Source organism: Elaeis guineensis, chromosome 6, assembly GCF_000442705.2.
Source record: "Elaeis guineensis isolate ETL-2024a chromosome 6, EG11, whole genome shotgun sequence".
Taxonomy (NCBI): Eukaryota; Viridiplantae; Streptophyta; class Magnoliopsida; order Arecales; family Arecaceae; genus Elaeis; species Elaeis guineensis.
Genome location: NC_025998.2, coordinates 10,441,020 through 10,465,384, shown reverse-complemented (window position 1 = coordinate 10,465,384; position 24,365 = coordinate 10,441,020). Strand labels below are relative to the sequence as shown.

General features: G+C 36.1%; 1 protein-coding gene across 7 annotated transcripts; it reads right to left on the bottom strand.

The window, feature by feature from the left end:
* Positions 1-659: 659 nt before the first annotated feature.
* On the bottom strand, positions 660-23,359 carry LOC105047385 (plant cysteine oxidase 4). Of its 7 annotated transcripts, none has more exons than XM_029265245.2 (8): positions 23,200-23,359; positions 19,805-19,944; positions 14,940-15,103; positions 14,596-14,743; positions 11,142-11,197; positions 1,249-1,326; positions 1,123-1,176; positions 660-1,021 (listed from the first exon to the last, which is right to left on the bottom strand). In XM_029265245.2, exons 2-8 carry the CDS (start codon positions 19,902-19,904, stop codon positions 1,001-1,003), a joined length of 621 nt encoding a protein of 206 aa, XP_029121078.1. In that variant the 5' UTR covers positions 19,905-19,944; positions 23,200-23,359; the 3' UTR covers positions 660-1,000. The 7 variants fall into 7 exon arrangements, with proteins under 7 accessions (XP_029121078.1, XP_029121076.1, XP_029121073.1 ...); XM_029265243.2 differs by having other exon boundaries at positions 11,142-11,189; XM_029265240.2 differs by having other exon boundaries at positions 1,123-1,326; positions 11,142-11,189.
* Between the last annotated feature and the right edge of the window lie 1,006 nt (positions 23,360-24,365).

Sequence of the window (24,365 nt, the reverse complement as noted above, 5' to 3'; positions counted from 1 at the left end):
CTTGTATTCTAACCCCACCTCTTGCTGGTGTGTATTTAGATTCCTCTAACTGTACCTATATGTGTTGTAGCATTAACTTTGTAATCCTTTATTAATATATCTAAACCTGCTCCTCTTTTTATCCAAAAAAAACAAAAAAGCTTAAACGGTTAAGCATTACCACACCTATCATGGTAGCCCCAAAGGAAAAAATTTATTCATAAATTTTGCGTTCATTCACGAAGCAATGAATCTATCATCTAAACAAGAAAAAAAAAAAGGAAAAATAGAAAAGAGGGAATCCACATGTTATACATCATAGGGCATTTAAATGGGTTGACAGCAAGGATTTTTTTTTTTTTTTTTTTTTTTTTTTTTTTTTTTTTTTTTTGTGGTTGGGATCAAGGCAGAAATGGTCCAAATGACATGCACGACAATGTTGAGGGAAAAAGGCTATTTATAAATGACAACCATACCATTCCAACAAATTTACCAATTGCCGCCTGCAGCTTATCATAAAGCTTGGTACAAGCATTTGCTTGTACGGAATAGCAAATCGGGAATCAAGGTTATTAGAAAATAATGCATGAAAGTTTGTAAGGTACCACAATGTAATTTCAAACTGAGGAGGATCAAATAGCAGATCACAATGGATTCCTGCAAATTAAAAGACAAACAGCTGTGGAAGGTGCACTTCATTCTGTTCTGTCAAAGGGAATTTCATTCTTCCATTAGTAAGGTGAGGTCAATAATACCAGAAATACATATTTAACATGTACAGACCAACACCAAACTACATAAGTAACCCTAATTATTCCCGTTACTTTTGAAAATTTGTGTCACAGCTAGCAGCAGGATTCTCAGCTCATGTTTCCTGTTAACAAAAGCCCACATGATTGATGGTATGATACACCAAAGTAAAACCCTCAAACAGTAATCTTAGGGCCCTTATACAACCCTCTCCTGATAACAAAGCTGTCAGGAGGCTGATACTCTTCCAACCAAGTCACTTCAGAGGGCTTTATTCCAGTTGGCAGACAACCTATAACAAGGTCAGATGAAGCAAGGGTGATAAGCTTTTCTGTTTCTCGTAGAGACTAGCAACTTAAAGGTAAAGATACAGCTTAAGCAACACTATTTTACCAGAGTGATCCCTTCTTGAAGACTTCCGGAAATAAGAGCAATGCCGTCCATCTTCTGATGAATAGGGTGGAGATAAGATGTCAAAGAGAGCACAAGAAGTTATAGCTTTGAAACAGTGAATATTACCACCACTAGTGGGGTATAGGATTGTTGTCCCACAAGGTGCAGACATTTCACCATCCCTAACAAGCTTTGCTGGTCTAGCTGAAAATTCACACAACAGCATGTACACAGTCAAAACATTTTTCCTTCTGCAAGGTCATATTGCCATATAGAACAGATCTTTATTAAGAAGTCCAGTATCAGGAACCAATGGAACAAAAGAGAAACAAAAAGATGTAAAAGTCATTATGTGCATGACTCAAGCTTTTTTTGACCGAAATAGGACAGGACTCAATGAGATGCCAAGGAAAAATCAGTTCAACATAACTATATTTAAATGCAAATTCTTGGTGCACAGAATATTTGCTTCATGTGCACATTCTTTGAACCCCACCCAATATACTTGTCCCTGCGAAAAATGTGGATAAAAAAAGTGATGTTATGCAAAATGCATCATTCAAAACCATAAATTGGGAAAATTTTATTCATGATGGACATGTGGTTCTTCAAATTTCTTTTAAGTTTTGCCTTCTCATTTCCCTTCTTAACATTGTGCATCTTCACCTTGATGCTTCAATTTCTCCAAAGTGCCCAGGTAGGACAAGTTTATATCTTAAAACACTCCCAATAAACTCACAATGAAACATCTTTAAGTCATATAATCATGACCACCAAAGTACATAGGTCTCATTACCTTATAATAGCGACCTACAAAAATATGTATATATATATATATATATATATATATATATATAACTAGGTTAGAATCAAGTCGATCAGATTTGAACTCAGATCCGGTTAGATCAAAACTCTATAATAGGAGTTCTACATCAATGATCTAAATCGTTGAATGTGATCTACTATCTCAAAATTGCTTGCAAACAAAAAATCATATGATTTGGAGACCCTTAGCCTATACATCAGGTAGTCAAAAATTGAACAACTTAAATAAAATTGAATTAGATGTTTTTTTTGATCACTTGATGCATAGGCTAAGGATTTTTCAATCATATGATTTTTGGTGTGCAAGTAGTTTTGAGGTAGTAGATCACATCCAACGGCTTGGATCATTGATGTAGGATCCTCATTGTCCAATTTTGATCTGACCAGATTTGAGCCCAAATCCGATCAATCTTACTCAAGTCTGTCCCATATATATATATATATATATATATATATATATATGTGTGTGTGTGTGTGTGTGCGCGCGCGCGCGGCGCACAGAATAATACTACACCAAACTAATCCGTTTCATCTTTTTCAAGGAACAAATTATTAGGCATCAAGAACTTACTAGTATTAAGTAGCATTGCCTCACATGCTATCAGTTTAGATGTTTCTCCACCTTTCATCTACACTTGGTGGGGGAAAAAAAAATCTTGTGATGCAATCTCCATGATGCTATTGATGCCAGATCACATACTATCACAATCAAGTTTGCCATCTCGGTATCGAAATCTCGTATTGGTACCATCTTATCACAATGTTAGTATACGGTTCGATGCAATATGAGATAATGATGAACACTTAATTTAAATCACTAGAGACATTAAATATTATGGTAATTGATATTATTTTATTGAATTTTGATGCTCTCTAATCTATTTTGCAGGTAATTGAAAGTTTGAGTTCATACGATTCAAATTGGACTCAAATCGGATCAGATTTGAGTGAACCAGGCAACCAGCTCCTATTCCAATGTGAATGCGACTTAAAGATCAAAGGTCAAGAAGCAACCTCTCCAATCAAGGGCCCAGATTAAAAATAAATGGAACCTAGTATGAACATGACTTAAATCTCAAAGGCTCAGATTAAAAGATCACTCTTCATGAAGATCCAAGTGTGAATGCGACTTATTGATCAACAGAGAAGAAACAATATGAAGATCCAAAGGTCCTTATTCACGCTCCCATCTCTCTTTTCATGAAACCCTAGCCTCCTTTCTATAAATATACCCCAGCCCTCCTTTCTCAATACATCAGTCCCCTTATGGGGTTCTTCATCTTCTTCCCTCTCCCTTCCTCCTCTCCTCCATCAAAGCTCTTCCCTTTCTCTCTTCCCATCAAGCCAATGCCTAAATTTCTCTCCAAGTTACTGCCCACATCTCTCCTTCTTTCTTCTCCATAAGTCTAGAGGAGGTCCTAACCCTAGCACGCCTTCCATCAAATCTAGGAGAGGTCCTAATACTAGTGCCACTATCCTTTCTCTTCCATCTATCTTTCTTCCTTAGAGTTCCTAGACCAAGCCTTCCAACTATCCTACCGCTGTCTACATGAAGGAAGACGAAGGATTCAAGAAGACACATCCACTATCGGGCGCAGCGAGAAGATCAACTTGGTTTAATTGTTTTGTATCGCAATTTTATTTCTTTTTTTCTTTATGTATGCTTCTTCATTTGATTAATGAAAAATAATTTTATTATAATTTTCATACTTCTTTCTTAGTTTCTTGCAATCTATTATTCTTTTCTTTTGCATTTTTAAAACAATCAACTAAGATCCCTTTGGATAATATCCCGACTCACCCTATCTATATAGTAGTGAGTAGGTTTAATTTTGGTGTACTATAACACGCATCAAATTTTGACGCCGTTGTTCGAGATCTTGGCGCGATTATTTTGAAAAAAAATCAAAAAAAAAACTGCAAAATAACCAAAGAAAAAATATTTTACTACTTTTTAAGTTTTTATTTCTTGCTTTAGATTGCTTGACTGACTTAGATACTTTACTGTTTTATATTTCTAATTGATTATTTCCTTCTTTTGCATTCTTATTTTTCATACTTTATTTTGTTGATTGGTAATTTACTTTTTATTGTTAATTAATTTACTTTAATTGCTTAATTATCTTCTATTTACTCTTTTTAAAATTTATATCTTATATTGCTTTTTATCGTAGATTTACTGCTCTCTAGCTAGATTACTTTATTTGCATGCCTACAAAAATTTTTTGCTTTCTATAGTCTAGTGATTTACTACATTCTATAACTTAGAATAATTTATTGATTTATATAATTAAAATTTTTTATTTTTTTAAGTAGATTAGACTCCTTGCTTTTTATTTAGATTACATAGTTACCTTATATTGTTAACTATGAGATTACCTTATTTGCATAGTTAAGTAGTTACCTTATTTATTATTGCCCATTATTCTTAGTGATTCACTGCTTTCCATAGCTTAGAATAATTTATTTTCTTAAAAGTAGATTTGATTTGTTGCTTTATTTGTAGGTTACCTACTTGCTTTTAAATTTTAGCATTATTTACTTTCCATTTAGTTAGATTCACTAGATCTTCTAATACCTAATTAACCTAATTTAAAATTTACTTTTTATTTCTTCTTGCTTAAAGATAACATAATATAAAAAGAATACAAAGACACCACATAACACTTGACTAATATAAATAAACTAATAAATCTTAAAAGCTACTTAACATGTTTGAACACCTTTTCTTTTTGCATTGCATATTTCCATAAAACACTTTAAGGGCACTTAATCTAATTAAACAAGATAAGGTGGAGATTTAATCACCCTTCCTTGGCCCACAAATCACAATTCTGCATTTACACTGACCTAAGCCTCTAACTTAAAATTAATTAGACGTTAGCCCTTAAGGACTCTCGAACTCAATAGGACAATGAACCCTAAGAATTGAACCGGATTAAGATTGGTCAGTTTAATTGGTGTCTAAGAAAGTGATTCAGGGATTACATCTCAAAAGAAGTGGTTCATTAATTGGTTCCGTTTGCTAACCTGACCAAATTAGTTGATGTCTAAGAAAAGCAACAGGAGGACCCCCACCAACCTTACACTTATCTGGCTAATTGAGTAGCTAGCCTTTTACTTGGAGTGCTCGAAGGTGACCTTGGCAGTTAAGAACTATCTAGATCTAGGTTAACCATAGGATTCTCTTAGAGTTCTCATCTTTAGAACTTCTCTCTTTCTTCCTCTTCTCTTCTTCTTCTTCTCTCTCTTCCTTTTAAAAAAAATCAAAAGAGGATTATTTTGTTCTAGACCTCTTGAAATCAATCAAAACAATCCGATAAATTAGATTTGTGCTAGGAATATGAATTTCTACAGTAGAGAGGATGAGCTGTCTCATAAATTAGATCGCTATTAGATACTCTCTCTACATCTTTTTTTCTTACACAACAAATTGAATGCCCAACCGTGCATCAATTTTCTAAGTTTAGGTATGAGCAAGTTCATCAAGATCAAACCCAAATAGCCTACGAACCAGGAAATAACCCATTCTTTAACGACTACAATCCAGATTGGGGGTTCAATCAAATTTTTCATGGAAACCACACCCAGTGGTACCCAGCAACACAAGGATCTACGTTTGTAGAAGCACCCTATTACAACTTGCCCTATTCACAATATCAACCTTCTCCAACTACCTATAGCCCATCATTTGAAGAGAATGTTCTGCAAGCACTAGATAGAATTGAAAGCATCAATCAGCTCCTTTACTCCTCTATGCAATCCTTAACTGAACTAAAAATTTAAGTCGATCAATCAGTACTTACAATCAGTAGGGAGAAGGAACAAGAGCTGCTTAGTCAACCTAAGAGTAACCTAGAGGGACAATACCTGACTAGAAATTTTAATGTCCCTATAATTTTTCTTAAACAATCGATTATGATTCTCGAGAATGAAATGGTCCTAGAACAATCCTGCACAACCAAAACGACCAATACAAATAATTCAAATGGTGGGACGAACCAATTCCATCATCATCCTACTTACCTATGATCCCATTCCCAAGTATCCTAGAATCATCCATTCCTTATAATGAAGGAGGATAAATTGATGAAATGGAATTAATTGAGACTTTCCAAGGACACAAATGAATAACATAAGAGAAAAAGTTATACCCACAATTCTGGACGATTTTGATGTCAATGGTATATCACAAAAATAAATGATCTAGTCGATGTGCCCTATCCTAAAACCACCCTAATTTGGATCGAAAAATATGAGCCATCATCTAACCCCCCAATAGCTCTCTTGTTAGAATCACCACCTGCTCTAGAACTGAAACCACTTCCTAACGCACCCACTGACACCCTTCTAGTAATCCCTAATCAGGAAGTCCAACTTGTAGGTATTTTAAAAGCACATAAAAAAATATTGGATGGGATATCTCTGAAATGAGGGATAATGATATTGAGATTTTTATGATTGATTTCTCTATTTTTGGCATTACTTACAAGGATTACCTCCAAAATCTTTCTATGATGTTAAAACGATGTATGGAGATAGATTTAATGTTAATTTGAAAAAAATATCATGCTATAGATTGAAAAAAGATGATACCAAAACATGTCATACCCGAGATAGGGATTAGAGTAGATCAGGTTATAATTGAAGAAACTCTTAAACTACCAATCCTAATCTCGATTCAACAAACACAATCCCTTCCTAATCATCAAAAAAATTATGAGAATATTGTTAGTCCCTGGAATTGCATGCTTGTCCAGTACATTCTATTGGTCCGGGCTAATCATCGTAGAACACTCTACAGACGTTTTTCGACTATGATGACAAGGCCTCCTGATGACAAGGCCTCCTGATTGATCTTGTTCTTTTGAAACCTTGAGGGACATACTCAAGTTGGTTATAGGTGGGACTCCCTCATAGTGTCCGGCTGAAGACGTTAAGCTTAGCACTTTTTTGGAAGCAACCCAACTTATGTAATAATTTTAGTTTCTTATCATTTTGTAGGAATCTCTAGAAAGATAATTAGCCAAGTTGAATTTTTATGATAGAGTGGATGAGTGATGCTACTAGCTAAGTTGGGGGGGAGAGCCATGTTCACACCAGCTAAAAAATCAAGAACACACCACACCCTACAATGAAGGACCTCTCAATCAACATTGCACACATCGAACTCAAGTAGTGTCCTTCCTTGTTACATTCTATTTTTACTTTGTTATGATTCTCTTCTTCCATTGAGGACAATGAAAATTAAGTTGGGAAAGAAGAATTACTAATTTAATTAAATCTTCGAGTATGGTCAGAAATAATTAGCTTTGTGTACCTGAATTTTGTCCCGATTTGGAGTTAATCAAGCATCCTAATCAATGAGTGATTAACGGTCTAAATAATTTTAGAGATACTGAAGGATAAATTATTAAGAAAATTCAATAAATGGTAGGATTTAGACTAGAACGAAATTTGGAGTAATTCTAGAACCCACTTCTTGCCTATCTCGATGAAGAATCTGCTTCATGGGGGTATGGGTGTAAATGTCAAAGTATACAAAAAATCTATCTTAATAAAATAAGGTTTTAGCATTTCTCACTGAGTAATCGAACCCCTTCATCTAAATAAGCGTTGTTGTTCGCATCAAAAGATGAGAATGTGAAAAAACCTCTTGTATAGTCAGTTTTAACTCGTAATTTTTTTGACTCAAGTCAGTAAGTCTGAGGGGTGTTTTACACCTAATGCCCTAAAGCCAACTGATTTAGGAGTCATTGGCCTAAAGCTCGCTACAAGAGTCGATTAAAAAACTTAAGGGTTAGAACATTGCACCGACTATATATAAAAATATTCTTTCAAAAAAATATTAAAAAAAAAGAGAGAAAGGAGAATAAACTGCAAAAAGACACTACACCAAACCCACAGTGAGTTAGAGGATTAAAGAGTAGAGTGAAAAGTTGGTGAAAGAAGATCTCTAAAAAATTCTATGGCTAATACTCAACCATTAATTGGATCGAATTGATAATCCAATGAAGTACCTCTTTAATGGTCTAGCCGGATATCAGCTATCGCTAGAAATGCCTAAGATAACTTTCGATTTAAGGACAATTTGGTGCACAATGCTAATGTATCTATTTTACTCGAGGACGAGTAAAGTTCAAGTTGGAAGGTGTGATGAATACTTAATTTAAGTCACTAGAAACATTAAATATTATGATAATTGATGTTATTTTATTAAATTTTGATGCTCTCTAATCTATTTTGCAGGTAATTGGGAGTTTGGATTCATACGATTCAAATTGAACTCAAATCGGATCAGATTTGAGTGAACCAGACAACCAGCTCTTATTCCAGTGTGAACACGACTTAAAGATCAAAGATCAAGAAGCAACCTCTTCAATCAAGGGCCCAGATTAGAAGATAAATGGAACCAAGTGTGAACACGACTTAAATCTCAAAGGCTTAGATTAAAAGATCACTCTTCATGAAGATCCAAGTGTGAATGCGACTTATTGATCAACGGAGGAGAAGCAATATGAAGATCCAAGAGTCCTTATTCACGCTCCCACCTTTCTTTTCATGAAATCCTAACCTCCTCTCTATAAATGCACCCCAGCCCTCCTTTCTCAATACATCAACCCCCTAATGGGATTCTTCATCTTCTTCTCTCTCCCTTCCTCCTCTCCTCCATCAAAGCTCTTCTCTTTCTCTCTTCCCATCAAGCCAACGCCTAAGTTTCTCTCCAAACTGCTACCCCCATCTCTCCTTTCTTCTCCAGAAGTCTAAAGGAGGTACTAAGCCTAGCACGCCCTCCATCAAATTTAGGAGAGGTCCTAATTCTAATGCCATTATTCTTTCTCTTCCATATACCCTCCTCTATCTATCTTTCTTCTTTGGAGTTCCTAGACCAAGCTTTCCAGCCATCCTACCGCTGTCTGCACGGAGGAAGACGAAAGGATTCAAGGGAGCGCATCCACTATCGGACGCAACGAGAAGATTAACTTGGTTTAGTTGTCTTGCATCGCAATTTTATTTCTTTTTCTTTATGTATGCTTCTTCATTTGATTAATGAAAAATAATTTTATTGCAATTTCTATGCTTCTTTCTTAGTTTCTTGCAATCTATTATTCTTTTCTTTTGCATTTTTGAAACAATCGACTAAGATCCCTGTGGATACGATCCCGACTCACCCTATCTACATAGTAGTGAGTAGGGTTAATTTTGGTGTGCTATGACACGCATCAGATAGCACACCAAATATTCATACAGTACAAGACAGCCCTCCGAGTGTCGAAACGGTATGAGACAGTGCTCCGAATGTTGGTACGGTATGAGACAATATACCGAATATCGGTACGATATGAGATAGTGCACTAAATATAGATACGATACGAGATACAATACCATTATGGTATAGTAAGTCCCATACCGGAGGGTACAGCAAACCATTATCACAACAATTCATCTTAGTATGGAAGAAAATTGTATGCCAACAATCATGACGATGATCTTTTTCATTTTGTCATGGCAAGAAAAATTAATCATACATATGAGCCACAACATTATCATCATGTTAACATATTTGAGTGTTTATTCCTTGTTTAAAATTCCATCATGCACGCCCTACCACAGCAATGCACTTCAGTTCGAACTCATGTTATTGCACAAAGTATCTTTTCAAATGATTAGAAGTGGCTAGTTGCTTAATAAAGTTAATAGCATATGCTGCTTCAATGTGGAATCCTTTAGGGTACATAAGCTTTGCTTCCGCATCTTCCAGCATAGTGAATTGTTTGTACTTTCCATAACTTATCTGGCTGCTGGAGTGTCAGCCCACAGGTTGACTTTATATTTTCAAGGACTTGGCCTATAAAAAATTTTAAATTTGCTCAACTAAAACTCGGCCCATTAAAATCAAGGGGAGCAGTAACATTCCAGTATCTGTGGAAATCTCTCCACAAAATTTGTTGAAAAGTATTCCTATGCTAAATTCAGCATCCGACTCTTTCCCACTATATAATCACCCATGCTAAAAAATTTCAGCACAAATAAATAGTCCCTTCAATGCAGTATAACATTGCCAAATCTGTCATTTATTATTCTTGTTGCCTTTCAAACGTCTATCAACACCATCTTTTGGTACAATGGACTCCCTTTGGTGAACTGTGTAAGCAATTTAGGCTAACCTTCCATGCATAGTTAGGTGTGGCAGTATGAACATGGACTATCATTACTCTTTGGAAGGGTGGGGTGTGGGGTGTAGTAGACGGGCCCAGGCCCAGCTTACAATCTCAGAAATTGAAAACCAGCCACATCAGTGTTGGACAGGTAAAAAGGAGGTCAGATGTTGGAAGTCCAAGAGCACCCGAAGTTGGCAAGAAAGTCAGCCAGCATGGGCTATTATTACTTTCACTGATTACACAGTAAATGCACCATGACCAACAAGGATTTGCTCTATGCTGTCCGTCATATTGAAGACATGACCAACCTGAAATACTGGTGCCAAAATTTAATTGTAGAAAAATGAACCAAATAGCCAAATTAAAAATCTTTCTACCTTCCTGAATACAAAGTAGTCCTCAACCTTACTAGGAGCACTGACAACAGAATCTGATTCTAGAAAAGTGGTTCAAAGAATATATCGAAATTAAAAATCTTCCAGTCCAGAATATCACAGAAGTGTTGACCAAATTAAAAAGTTTAAACTTCTAAGCTTAAAATCTTCACAAGTCCCCTTAACATAACCAAAACCTTCAATAGTTTCACTGTCAATTTAGAGGTTTGTCTCACTCACACTGCTCAACAGAGTTCAAGTGAGATACAAAATTTGTTGTATTTCTTTATTAGTTTTAAACTCAACATACAATGAACTTGTGCTTCTTTTAGAAACCAACGATAACGAGCAAGTGTGAAGCCATATGTTTCCAGGTTCTCTTTTAAACTTAAAACTATATGTCATATAGTTCTAGGTAAAAATATGATAGAAACAATAGGATAGTTTATAATGGAACATATTTACTGAAGACAAGAAGATGAAGTTCATCTTAGGGAATACTAAAGAACCAACTAAATGGCATTTCCTCTTAACTATCAGAGTAACCCAAAAGAAACAAATGGAAAATACCTACTTTGACATTTACAACAAATAATATAACAAATATGTGCAGAAGTAGGAAATAATCCAATTGCGAGATAGTCTGATTGGACCTAACCTGAGATATCATGTTGACAATTCCAGAACTGAAACCCAATCCATGTGGCTGAGCACCTAATGGATGAATAATCAAAACCCAAATTCAAAATTTAATGTACTTTCACATCCAGATTTAAATCAGATAACCTACCATTTGTGGATACAAGTTCATGTGCTGTCCAACCTGTGGTAACCCTTATACATGGAGTTCTCATTCTATATAGCATTCCAGTTGAAATTATCAGAAGATGCAGAATCATCCCCAAGTTCTTTCCTTTCAGAATTACCATGAAGGTCCTAATTCAAACCAAAAAAGAACCAATGAAACTCCACCCAAGATCTTAATATAGTTTCACTCTGAACTGTCTTCATAGAAGTCTATTTTCATTATGGCATATCACTAATTATTGGTAGAAGTAATATGTTTGCCCTAGAAATCTTTTGGATGATCCTATCTAACAATTTATTGCCTTCCCAGAAACATCTAGCTTTCTTTAAGCTGTGACCAAACTTAACATCTTTAGCATACCATGAACAGGAAGTCACAATTCATTACCCACTCCAAGAGCATCAAAAGCATGAGAAACCACTTCTAAAACAAAAGGCACTCATTCTTATTATTGCCTAATACCTAAGAACGTCCATGCATGTTCAGTTAACCCTTATACGTCATCTGAAATCCTTCTTCGGAGCATACTTTCCCAAGCCATCTTCAATTCGAAAGCCAAACTCCATTCTCCCCTATACAACAGAAGGTTTTTCTTCCACCTTCCTATCACTAGAAAACTAATATTAGGCAGTCCAGAACAATTAAACATAAAACCAGAGGCCATGTGTTCTTTCATTTGTTGGATAGATGGAAAAAACAAGATAACCAACTTTCTATGGATGCCTTTTTTTGTTTTTTTGCATACTGACACACTGCTGGCACTCAATTTTCCAATTGGTTTTCTCATTATTGCAGATGCAATCCCCATAATTATCAAATCACAAACCATGCTCTAACATCTATATCAGAAATATTTTACACCACAACAACAACATTGCATCCAGCTGATATGCCCTCATCCTAATCAAATGTCAAAACATGCTTTAACAGATATAATAAGAAATACTTCTTACTACAAAAACAAGTTTTCACACAAAAAGGAGATCGTTATATCCACCTTAGTGCTGTGCACCCTAGAACAAATCATATGACTGATGAGATGCGCAACAACTCTTGCTTGGTCATCTGTAAAGGTTCTTGTCACCTAATCTTTGAGGATGATACATCTCTATATATTCATACTATAGGATGAAGTCTTTTAATGCTAAATGTCCAATCATATTTAAGTCTTGGTGCTTATTATGTAAGAGAATCCAAAGCGCTGATCAATCTTTATTTCACTAGGTTTAGAGAAGATTACTTTTATGAGCATGCTCATGATGATCTTTACTCTTTGCTCAAGCTCATGAAAATATCCTCTTCACTGGTAGGCCTTCATATTTGAAAGATGCACATGCATCTAGCAAGTTTCTTCACTCTGAAAGAGTAGCTAGCCACCATTTGATCCTCCTTGTAGTGCTCCACCATATCCACCCGAAGAGAATCAAGTTGGCCATTGCAGATAGCCTGATGTACCATCTCCCTTCAACACTTTTGAGTGAAATATGGCAAAAGAAAGGAAAATCCATGACCGACCATCGTCTCTACCCTGTAGAAACTACAAGATCACCCCAAGGATTCCTTCGGCATCCAGAGGTGACAGACCAAACATAGACCCTGTTCAATAAGTGAAATGTATTAGCTGCCAAGGTTTTAAGTCCTGACAAGATGAGGAGTGTACAATGTGTCTCGATCATCCCATACTGTTCCTATGAAAACAGGGCCGAGACAAGGCCAAGACTTCAAAACCCATCCATGTGGAGAGAGAAGAGGAACGAAAGAAAGAAAGCAACGATGAAGAAAAGGAAAATGTGAAAGGAAAGAAGAAAAAAAATGAAAGAAAGAACGGAAGGGAGAAGACAAAGAAAGAAAGGAAGGAAAGAAAAAAGAGAGGAAAGAGAAAAAAGAAGAAAAAGGAAAAAAACAAACAAAGGGAGAGATAAGAAAAGAAAGAAAAACGAAAAGAAGAAAAACAAGATAGAAGAAAAAGAAAGAAAAGAAGAAAAAGAAAGAAAGGAAAGAACAAGAGGAGAGAGATGGAGGATATCAATAGGATGCATGACTAGAAGCACTGTCAGGATAGGGCGGACAATGGGGCATCCCATTTCATGGAGAAATTAGAACACCCTCATCCCACAAGATTTAAAACTTTATTCACCACCTGCTCTCCAATTAGATAGTAAGGGTTGAAGAAAAGCAACCACTTGGTCTTAAAACCAGTATTTTTAAGACCAAAGAGTCAGATGAAAAAAGGGCCATTTTTCCCTCGAGCAAGATTCCTCATATTTATAATGCTTTGATAGTTAAGGGTTGAGATATTGTCAGTCAGCAAATTAATGTGACTTGTGACGTACAACAAGTATGAGAGAAAAATCAAGTTAGCATTGTAGCCATGATTCCTACAATTGGCTGATTAGAGGAATGGAAGTGATTGACACGAGCTCCATTAAGTGTTATAGTTGGTGGAGCTACTCTTGGACAAATTTTCAATATTCTTGAAAACATATTGATAATTTAGGTCCTATAGATACCCGCACAACATCTTGTGTTCATAGATTTGTGCCTGCCTGAATACAACCCTAATCAAGATGCATACATTTGTCTCATATACTATGGGAGTAGTGAGAGGAGATTTACACCCCAAGGGGCTATAATGGGAGATACTATTGTTTCTTGTACATAAATTCCTATATCAATGGGAAATGCCTTACCTTTGAGTGCTACTGATTTATATATTGGAAGTAACCAATTAGATTTACAATGAAACCTAGAAATCGATGCTAATCTAATTTGAGTACGTCTACAGGATAGGCCTCAACATAAAATGCAGAAGCACTACTAGCATTCATTCCCCTCAGATAACTAACTGAGTATTTCTATAAGTAGTTCATATGCTGACATATAAAGCCAATAACTTTCCTTTTTTGTCTAATTTACATATTTATTGTCATATTGACAGCCATTACAAACAAGAAATGAATATAGTTTCTTCATGCAAAATCAGACATTTCTTGTATTTGTAGGCATCCTCAGCAATTTCCTAAATTCAAGTAAGGAAAAATGCAACACTTAAAAGCTTTCCAAGTGGATAACAATTACATCTAAATTATGAGGAAAAAAATTCAAAATACTTTTCAAGTTTACTCAATTGATTGCATAACACATACCATTTATAGATTACCAGATATTAGAATATGTGCGTGTGTGTATGGCATGGAAAGAAAAAAAATGATTTTATTATATACATACATACATTATGTATATACATACATGTAACACCGAAAGAAAACAAAAAGGCAAATTCAATGAAAATGACCAAACACACCTTTCGTTGGATCAATGGGACCGTCTATATCTATCCAATCATATGATTTAACATGCAACGAACCATAGAGAAGCTTGCTCAGAACGGTCATTCCAGGATGATTATGCAGTGGAATAATGGATGAAGGTGGCATACAAAATATACCGATCTGCATACATGTTTAGAACACTTGAATACATCAATTATGATCACCAGGATATAACTCATATTCAAAAAATAAGTCTTCATTTCAATCCATCAAATGTCACACAAAATAAATAAGGTTAGCAATAAGTTTAAAAATTCTGGGAATCCAAAAACAGCTGCACAAAAATTTAGTGATGTAAAGCTATTATGAGGCTTACAGAGAAGCTTTCACATTCATGTATATGCAAATATTGAATTGAAGGCAAATATTGGTTGCTCCCATTACGCCCTTTTCTACCATTTAAACCATGTGCAGAGCCTCTCCATGCTCGTACTGGCTGTGCCTCTTGTTCAAGACCCACATCAGATGGCCTGATCTCATCTGAAAAATTGAAATGTCAGAAAAATATAAGACCTACATGCAAAAGGAATCTATTTTATAGCAAATTATGCAAGTGTTTATGCATCAATAATATCCTAAATGAAAATTTTGATATGCTTAGATCACACTTTTAAAAAAATGTTCCATCATGCTGCTAGAGACAGATATTGTTAATTGATAGAATATTTGTAAAAATAATATAAACAAAATAAGCATAAACATAAGCCATATGACCCCATCTATGTGATCAGATTATAACCATACATTGCATTCAAATTATAAGCACAATATATGTGTTCTTGTGGCCCAGATAGTCTGGGGGAAAAATACACCAGATCACCCAACAATCCAAAACTATGCTGCCTGCATAACAAAATAATGGTTATTTCGACATTGGAAGAGCATATCAAGGTTACTTTGCATCTTCAACACATACATGTAGAAGGACAAGGAACCCATATCAAGATATTATCAAATGCACATAAATTTGCTATTTTCATTTCATTTACAGCCATCCACTGGGATGATGACCACCATAGCACGCCTGATAAAACTGGGAACATTGACAATTTGTGCTCACTTGAAAAGTGATTTGGACGACTAAAACTGAGCTGAATAGCTTTTGTGATCATCAAAATGGTTGGTTATATAGTTCAGAGAATCTTGAAAAAAATTAAATTACTATCAACTTTTAGGGTCAACGTAATATCCTTCATAAACTCCAATGCATAGTTGTCACAGGCGATCACCTAGGATCCTAGGCATCTAGCCTGCCCTCCAACGTTTGGGCAAGGACCACCAGGTAAGTTCCTAGGTGCTTGCCCTGCAAGACACCCAATTTGCCCAATTTAGGTGGGCACTCACCCAACTATGCCAAAACTGTCTCAAGCCAATAGGGTCCCATTGGATGATGGGTCAATCCAGAAAGGCAGAAAAGAACAAAGATGAGGGTGTTCTCTTTGCTCTCTCATCCCTTCTAGGGCATGGAGGGAGTATGCGTTCTTCCTCCTTTTCTATCTCCTATCTCTCTCCTTCTTCCTCCAATCCTTTTTTGTTCTCTGCCTCCTCCCTCACTCTCACTCTCCTATACAGTTCTCTCGAAGCCCAAGGTCATTCAATGCAAGTGCCTTCATCTACAGCCTGCCTTCATCTCCTTTCTTCCATGCCTACCTATGCTCTCCTTTCCCAATCTGTCGTCTTCTCTCTAGATCTTTGAGGATAGAGCCACCAACATCTCAAGCTCCACCAAAGCCTCCACAATGATCACCCCCTTCTTAATTTGACATTTTACGTTGTTCTCTAGATTCTGCCCTGTTCCTCTCATTTTTTTGTGGGATTTCCTCCAATATTATTTTTGAGATCTATTGGTTGTTGGTGTTTGTTTGTTTGATAATTTTTCTTACTATGAGTTCTATGTTAATGCTTGGTCAATGAATTCCATGCTAGTTTTACTGATAATCTTTATGTGGCTCTCTCTCTCTACACACACACACACACACATATATACACACACACACATCTATCTATCTATCTATCTATCATTTTGTCCAAGATAGTATTGGTTTTGCATTATTTGTAATATTCTCTATGGGATTTCTTTAAGTTTAGAATCAAATAATGTCTTGTTAATGTATTATATATTAAGCATAACTCATGAATTGATTGTTAATAATGTATCTTTTGTTCATGTGAGTTGGATAGTCTATTAAGAATGATGCATGTTTTGATAATCAATTGAAATATATGAAGGTATACCTTATTTTGTAAACTTCAAACAAACTTTATCATTTGGGTTGTAAACTAATTGCCTAGGCAATCGCCCAGTCTATAGGAGGGTCCATCGCCTAGCATCGCCCAAGCTATTCAACAACTATGCTCCATAATTATTAAAGATTTCCACTAACCCAAGCAAATAGGATTAATAGCATAATCAAATGTTTGTATTCACACTCCTTAAAAATTGCCTCCATCACTCTAAACTTAGGAGTTGCCAAAATAATCAAAAGACTATTCATATATCTCAACATAATCACCCAACAAATTGAGATATCGATTATTTACAGCAAGTTGCTAATAAAGACCTAAAAATTTAATAACCAATAATAGTCCTATCATACATCAGCCTTCTCCTCAGGCATAGTAAAATACTCAAGATGAACCTAGACATAAAGAAAAAGCAAAAGAATTAAAAAAAAGTCAACACCAATAGATGATAGAAGAGTCAATTGTAGACATATATATAGACATATATAACATATTTTAATATTTTATCATCTCATTTCAAAACTATAGGTCATTCTTTATTAATCCCTCTTTGTCATTCAACTCAGTTTGGTCAAAGACTCAAAGCTGCTTGCATAGGGAGTGGATGCAGGACCCCATATGGGTGGGCCAGGGAATCATTCTCACCGGAAGGTTGCGTTTGGTGCATCGCCAGGCAATCTTGGAAAGTAATGTGGATTGCCTTCAGAATAGATTGCCACCATTAAATTGCCAGTAACGTTGATTACTGTGTTTGGTACACACAGGTAATGTTGCAGTAAAATTACTGAAAATCTTGATTAATATGTTTGGTATGACAATCAGATTACTGGTAATGTGAAATCAAATTTTCAAAATACCCCCAATAATTTTGTCCTGGTGTTTTTCTTTTTTCTGATGAAAAGTAACGGAAGTGATGTGGGTGTAATGGTGGTGTGGAGAAGTGGCGGGCCAAGAGGTATGGAAAATTGTGGGCACTGGGAGGTGGAGAGGGGGTGGGCACGTGAGGAGCCGTGGGGGTGGTGAGGATGGGCGTGGAGGAGCCAGGGGGGTCGTGGGGGATAAGGACAGAGGAGCCGCGAGCAAGCAAAGGGAGATGGAGAAGCTGCGAGCCCAGGGCACACACGGAGGGGGGGTGAGGGGGAGGGGGGAGGATTGGATAATGGGTTTTATGTGATTTTTTTTAGAGATAATTTTGTCCAAAATTTTTATTGCAATATTGCCAAAGAAGTAGTGATCTGGATAGCCATCCCTCCCCAAAGCAATCCAGATTGTCTCTCATGAGACAATCTAGATTACCACCCAAAAAGTATACCAAACACAGTAATCCAAATTACCACATTAAATTACTAGTAATCTGGATATATTGCTAGCTACCAAACACAACCGAAAAGAAAGCTCCTAAGAAACGTATGTGTAGACTACTAAATAGTCAAACCATCAAACCCTCTTATTTTGTAGTGGTGTTATCAGTCATATAAGTGAAATAGTGATGCAGATTAGCAGAAACAATGACAAATATTATTAAAAAAAGAAAAATTTACAAAAAAGCAAAGTGAGTGGCAAGTAAAAAACGTGACAATGACATAATAAGGTTATCCTTAATTTAACAAAAAGATCATTGATCTAGTTGTGGTGGAAAGTTTTAAAGAAAAAGGGTCAGATCAAGATAGAAAAGCCAAGATCCAGAATTAGTGGAGTCCCCCAGGTAAAAGATAGAAGCTAGCAGATTATTCCTTCTGTTACAAGCTTCATTTCCTTCTTACAGATTTCTATAATCCGTGTTATTTGAGCCTCTCCATCATGAGTTTAAAACAGATTAGAGACCCTTTTCTTATCAGAATCTTGAATCTCTGCTACTTCTTATCAGAATTTTTAAATGTTTATTACATATTTGGCATGCCCATGCCATCATACTCAGTTCAATAAAAAAGATGCCAAAAACTCATGACATGGCCTTTAAGCATCATTATGTTGTTATTATGCATATCAACAATATATTTTACCTACAATAACATAAACGGTAAGCCTTTGAAACACTTTAAATTACAGTTATACATAAAGTAATGAACCTAACATGACATGTGCAGATTATTATGTTATTAACTTACAATCTGCTAAAAATTATAAATGAAACATGAAGATGGTGATGGTATACAAAAAAAAAAAGCTCTTACATATGTATAGATGCCATCAGCATGATCAACAAGCCATATCCTTGTATGCATATTTGTATCTTAAAGTTAAGAGTCATTGGAAGGTCATGCACATGCAAGCACATGCAAGCGCACATATAAATGCATACATGTATAGCATATCCATGCATGCATGCATAAGTACATATATGCATACATACATACATGTACACATATATGTATACATATACATATAAATACCTATATAAATATATAGAGTCCAGCTAGAATCAGATCGATCAGATTTGGACTCAAATCCGGTCAGATAAAACTCTATAATAAGGGTCCTACATCAATGATCCAAGCCATTGAATGTGATTTACTACCTCAAAACTGCTTGCACACAAAAAATAATATGATTTGAAGAACCTAGCTTATGCATCAAGTAGTCAAAATTTGGATAACCTAAATAAAATTGAATTAGATATATTTATTGATCACTTAATGCATAGGCTAAAGATCTTCAAATCATATAATTTTTAATGTGCAAGCAATTTTGAGGTAATAGATCGTATCCAACGGCTTGGATCATCGATGTAGGATCTCCATTGTCCAATTTTGACCTAACAGGATATGAACCCAAATCTGATCGACCTTACCCAAGCCTACCCCTATATATATATATATATATATAAAGAGAGAGAGAGAGGGAGAGAGAGCGAGAGAGAGCTTGTAAAAGTCATAAATACTAGAGTTCCAAGATAAGCAGGATCATATAGATATGATAACAAACTTTTGACCTCACCTAAAATAGAGCGAACTTGTTCAAGAGCTTCTGGAGATACTGGTCCATTAGGACAGAATGATACTTTACATGCATCATATAGCCTTTGGATTGCAGGCATACTGCAGGAGAGGATCAAGTAACCAGCAGATCCAACCAGACTGAAGCAGGAAGTTAGAAAGCCTTCACCACAAATATATCTCTTAACTAGTACAACAGTATATCAATCAAAAATTTCAAGTTGATCTGCTATAAAAGTTGATTAAATTTACTGCCTGTCTCATCGACATGAAAACAGTTAAAGAAAGAGTTTATCACATAATGTGAACTAAGATGGGAGAAGACATCTTCATGGTGGTTATTATAGTACTTTATTAGGCCTCCCCACAATACGTACCTGCACACTGCAATAAAGACAGAATAATGGATTGTTGTAACAAATATCCTAGCTAATGGTTGAAGTAAAAAGCCAGCGTGGTGGTTTCCTGTGCGTGTCAAGGGGTAATGAGAGTTGACTCCACAATTACAAAATCAGGCTGTTGGTAATAGTTATAGGTAGATATCTCTTTCTTCTTTGTCCGCTCAGTTTTCATAATGGAGAAACACTTAAGAGTGCATCAGTGTGATATGATAGAAATGCAAAAAGAGCAAAAGAACAAAGATCAATAGATTGCTATGGAAACTACTAAAAACAACCACTGTTTTAAATCCTAATGGGATGGATAGCATCCCAGCCAATTCCTCTTAAGAAACGGGATAGAATGGGGGTGGGACTCCGACATCTCCATGGAAAAGAAAAGGAAATTGGAAAGAAAAAAAGAAAGGAAAGAAAGAAGAAGAAAAAGTAAAAAAGAAAGGAAAGAGAGAAAATGAAGGAAAGAAGGAAGAAAGAAAGAAATCGGAAAAAAAAAAAAGGTAAAGAAAGGAAGGAAGGAGGAAAAAAAAAGGAAAGGAAGGAAAAAGGAAAAGGGGAGAAAAAGAAGAAAGGAAGCAATAAAAAAGGAAGGAAAGAAGCAAGAAAGGAAACAAAAAAAAGAAGAAGAAGAAAAAATACAAACAAATGAAGAATGAAATAAAGGAAAGAATAATGGGAGATGGCAGGACTGCGAGGTGTTCCTACAGGATCTCAAACTTTGGAAACAACATACAGAGGAAGTGGTGAAAGGAAGTCTAAAAAGGTGCAAAGATAAATTCCACATAAAGATTGTGGTAGGAAGGGCTTGTTAGCAATGTGAACCATGATTATAGCTATATAATTAAATGGGTAAGGTGCTGCGAAGGCAATCTTTAGGTTATGTTTAACCATTAGGAGGATCTCGAGATAAGAAGAAGATGCTATTGAGTTATAAAGAATTATAATGCAAGGGAATTTTCAATAAATAAGGCTTAAGCAATAGTATGATTATCTTACATTATTGCAGTTGGATTTTCTCAAATTTATCTTCTATGTAGTAACATGGTTCTAAGTTCAGCTTCCTCACCCCAGAACTAATGTTCAACATTTTTGAGGCAATAATCCCATGATTTATCCATTAATGCAGGCAAAATGGTACAATTACTTTCTTCCACCTAATAAATGAGACCATATTTCATATTGAGCAACAAAGTGAAAACTATACTCTTTTGTTTGTTAAGGCATTTGTAAGCTTGGTCATGGCCGAGATTAGAGATAGGATCATCATGGAAAAAAGCCCCTCCAACCTTCCCTTCAATTGATTGGACATATGCTACAATATAGAAATGCCCAAAATCATCATCAAAAGGTAGCCCCATAGTAAGAACATATTAAGAGAAAAGGTGTAAGTCAGATGAGCTCAAGCTAGCTAGGCCCATCTATGATTGAGCTAAGCTCAGGCCACCTCATCTCAAACCAAAATGAAGCTATTCACAAACAGCTCATTTAAGGGATTGGGTAAGATCTTGAGGTCCCCCATCACTTCTACATATATAACTAACTAGTTTCCACGATCGGATCTCAACCTAATAATTAAAGCATTTCTTCTTCTTTTTCCCCAATTATGTTACGATGAAATAAATTATTAATACAGACAGATTTTAATTTATAAATAATTATTTATATATGATAATATTAGTCATACACGCACATTGTTTGAATAGATTTTAAGCTTAACTGTGCAATCTTGAACAAGCTAGACAAAGCTCAAGCTTGGCTCATCTATTAACCAAGTGACCGCATATCCAACCAAACACAAGCTGCCCACAAATCACTTGCTCATATGATAGACCTGATTAAGAGTATGGGCATTCTTGTACCACAAAATGAGGGGTTGAAATTACAGTCAGACTAGGTACGCTAAGAATGTTGACGAGAAAAGCCATATGCCAATAAATTAATTCCAATGACCCATATCATCAAAAGCAACATTTGTCGTAAGTCGATACCATATCATACCAGACGTACTGTATCCGATATGGTACAGTATCAAATTGGTATGTAGTCTCCTATCATACCAACACTCGGTACGTCTTGCCATCTTATACCACACCATGTACCAACAGGATAGTACTGATATGGATCTGATACCGAGATGGCGAATCTTGATTGAAAGAATTTATTCTCCTCCTTTTCCATGAGATGCTCATCTTCATTAAATGCGCCAACTTTTTTTACCTCAAAACAGATTAGTGACCGCCTCCTAGAAAATCAGCTCTTTGTTGCATTGGCAAGTTAGAGAATTGCCTTGCAGAATTCGGATCGTGTGAGAATAAATGCCCCACACTCAACAATAAATGGTGCCTCGGTTTGTTCCCCCTCTTTTAAGTTGTAGTATCAAATAGTTAGTCTTGCTTGTGTCTTAATTTTAGTACGACCACAATAGAATAATTAAAAAAAAAAAGAATGCGGGGACAAAAAGAATCCCTATTACAATCTGTACCAGTAATGCTAATGTACAGATAAAGTATTAGAACAATATCACGGGATGTCCAATCACCTGTTTTGAGATAAAAGAATCGAAACAATAAATGGGATGTCAAATCACTTGTTCTTGAATCAAAAAACTTCTTCGTTTCATTCAAAAATTATAACTCATCAAGAACAAGAAGAAGAAGAAAGCACAAGCGCTTGCAATTAAACGAAATCTGAACTCGCCAATAAAATCCCACTTCCAAACCCCGTCTTCCCATCTCGAATAATTTCCAGAACAAGTCCCAAATGATCGACACCCCAGAAGCACAGGAACCCAAAGAAAACCTACAAAAACCAAAACCAAAACAACAACGCCCCACTCCACCCTTCCTCCCACAAAAAGAAAACCACAACAAGCTCACAATTTCTAAGGGGAGGAAAACACCATCAAACACCGAGATCGAGAGGCGGAGGAGAACATAACACATAAAAATTTGAATGAATTCAAACAAAATAGATAGAGAGATAGTAGAAGAATCCGAAGTACCTCGGATTAGGGTTTCTTCCCAGTCCAACAGGACAGGGAGTACGGGAACAATCGTCGTAGAGGGTGGGTGGGGCGACCGCCCGACTCGGCCGAGCGACGGGTCCGATCGGGCACTTCAGATCATCCAGCGATTTACTTATTTACGAGAAGAGCACTCCCTGGATACGGCGTTGCTGGATTTTTATTGCGCCTTAACGCTGGACCACTTCCGGTGACCGCAGCCACGTGGCAGCTTCCGGGATATCACGCTGTGGACATAACTGCCGACACCTGTGGATCCTTCTAGCATTACCAGTCGTCCCGACAATAAAAGTTTTATCCATGGCCGTCGCATACTTTGCTGATGGTTGTGATGGGACCTGGGCTAGGTTTACCATAGGGTGCTCGAACTGCTGTTCGATAACCAGTAAGGTTGGTAATTGTGACTTGGCAATCAATATAATCCAGAACTTTATGGCGGACTTGGCCTGTGGGTAGATCGAATCCGTACGGCATTCTCATGTCATCTGTACAAAGGAGCCGGTTAACATGCGCCAAGTTAAAATACACAAAAATATAAAAAAAAGTATGACAACACCCTCTAATATAAGACTGTAAGATTACAAGTCTATGCCATCGCTACTCAGATTGTAATTAAAAACTCAAGAGGTAGGAGAGGCAATAATAAACATCACAAGAATTCATAAAAAAATCGATCATTAGATTGTTCTCACCCATCCTCTCGATACTATACAGATGGAGCATCTACTTAAATTCCATCCGAAGATTCTAAAGTACTGAATAGTATTATATTCCCATGGTCCACCATTTGAAGCCCTGACACAAGAAAAACATCCTGAAACCCACCCCAAAACAAAGAAAAATGGCCTAACGATGGTTGCTCGTGCTATCTGGTTACAAAATATGTACGAGATTGTATCAGAAGCCATTGCATAGAAATTTCTAGAATTTGGTCAATCCAGCAAATAGTTATGAATCGTAAAATCTAAGCTGCTTATAAATAGTGTAAGAATGAGCTATAAAATATATAACGATCAGTCTACAGATGAGTCATGCATAGACAAAAATGAGCTGTAAAATTAAAAAATATCAAATTTAGCTCTAGCTCAAGCTACAGTAAAACAACTTATCTAAAATTGAGGCAAGCTGAGCAGCCTGATACTCAA

Bases quoted from the DNA above. Each gene is read 5' to 3' on its own strand.
- LOC105047385 (XM_029265240.2), bottom strand. From the start codon at position 19,904: ATGCCTGCAATCCAAAGGCTATATGATGCATGTAAAGTATCATTCTGT. The intron at 1,327-11,141 runs GTTAGGTCCAAT...GTGAATTTTCAG, and splicing joins TTGTCAACATGATATCTCAG to CTAGACCAGCAAAGCTTGTT. The intron at 1,022-1,122 runs GTAAAATAGTGT...ACCTTGTTATAG, and splicing joins TTCAAGAAGGGATCACTCTG to GTTGTCTGCCAACTGGAATA.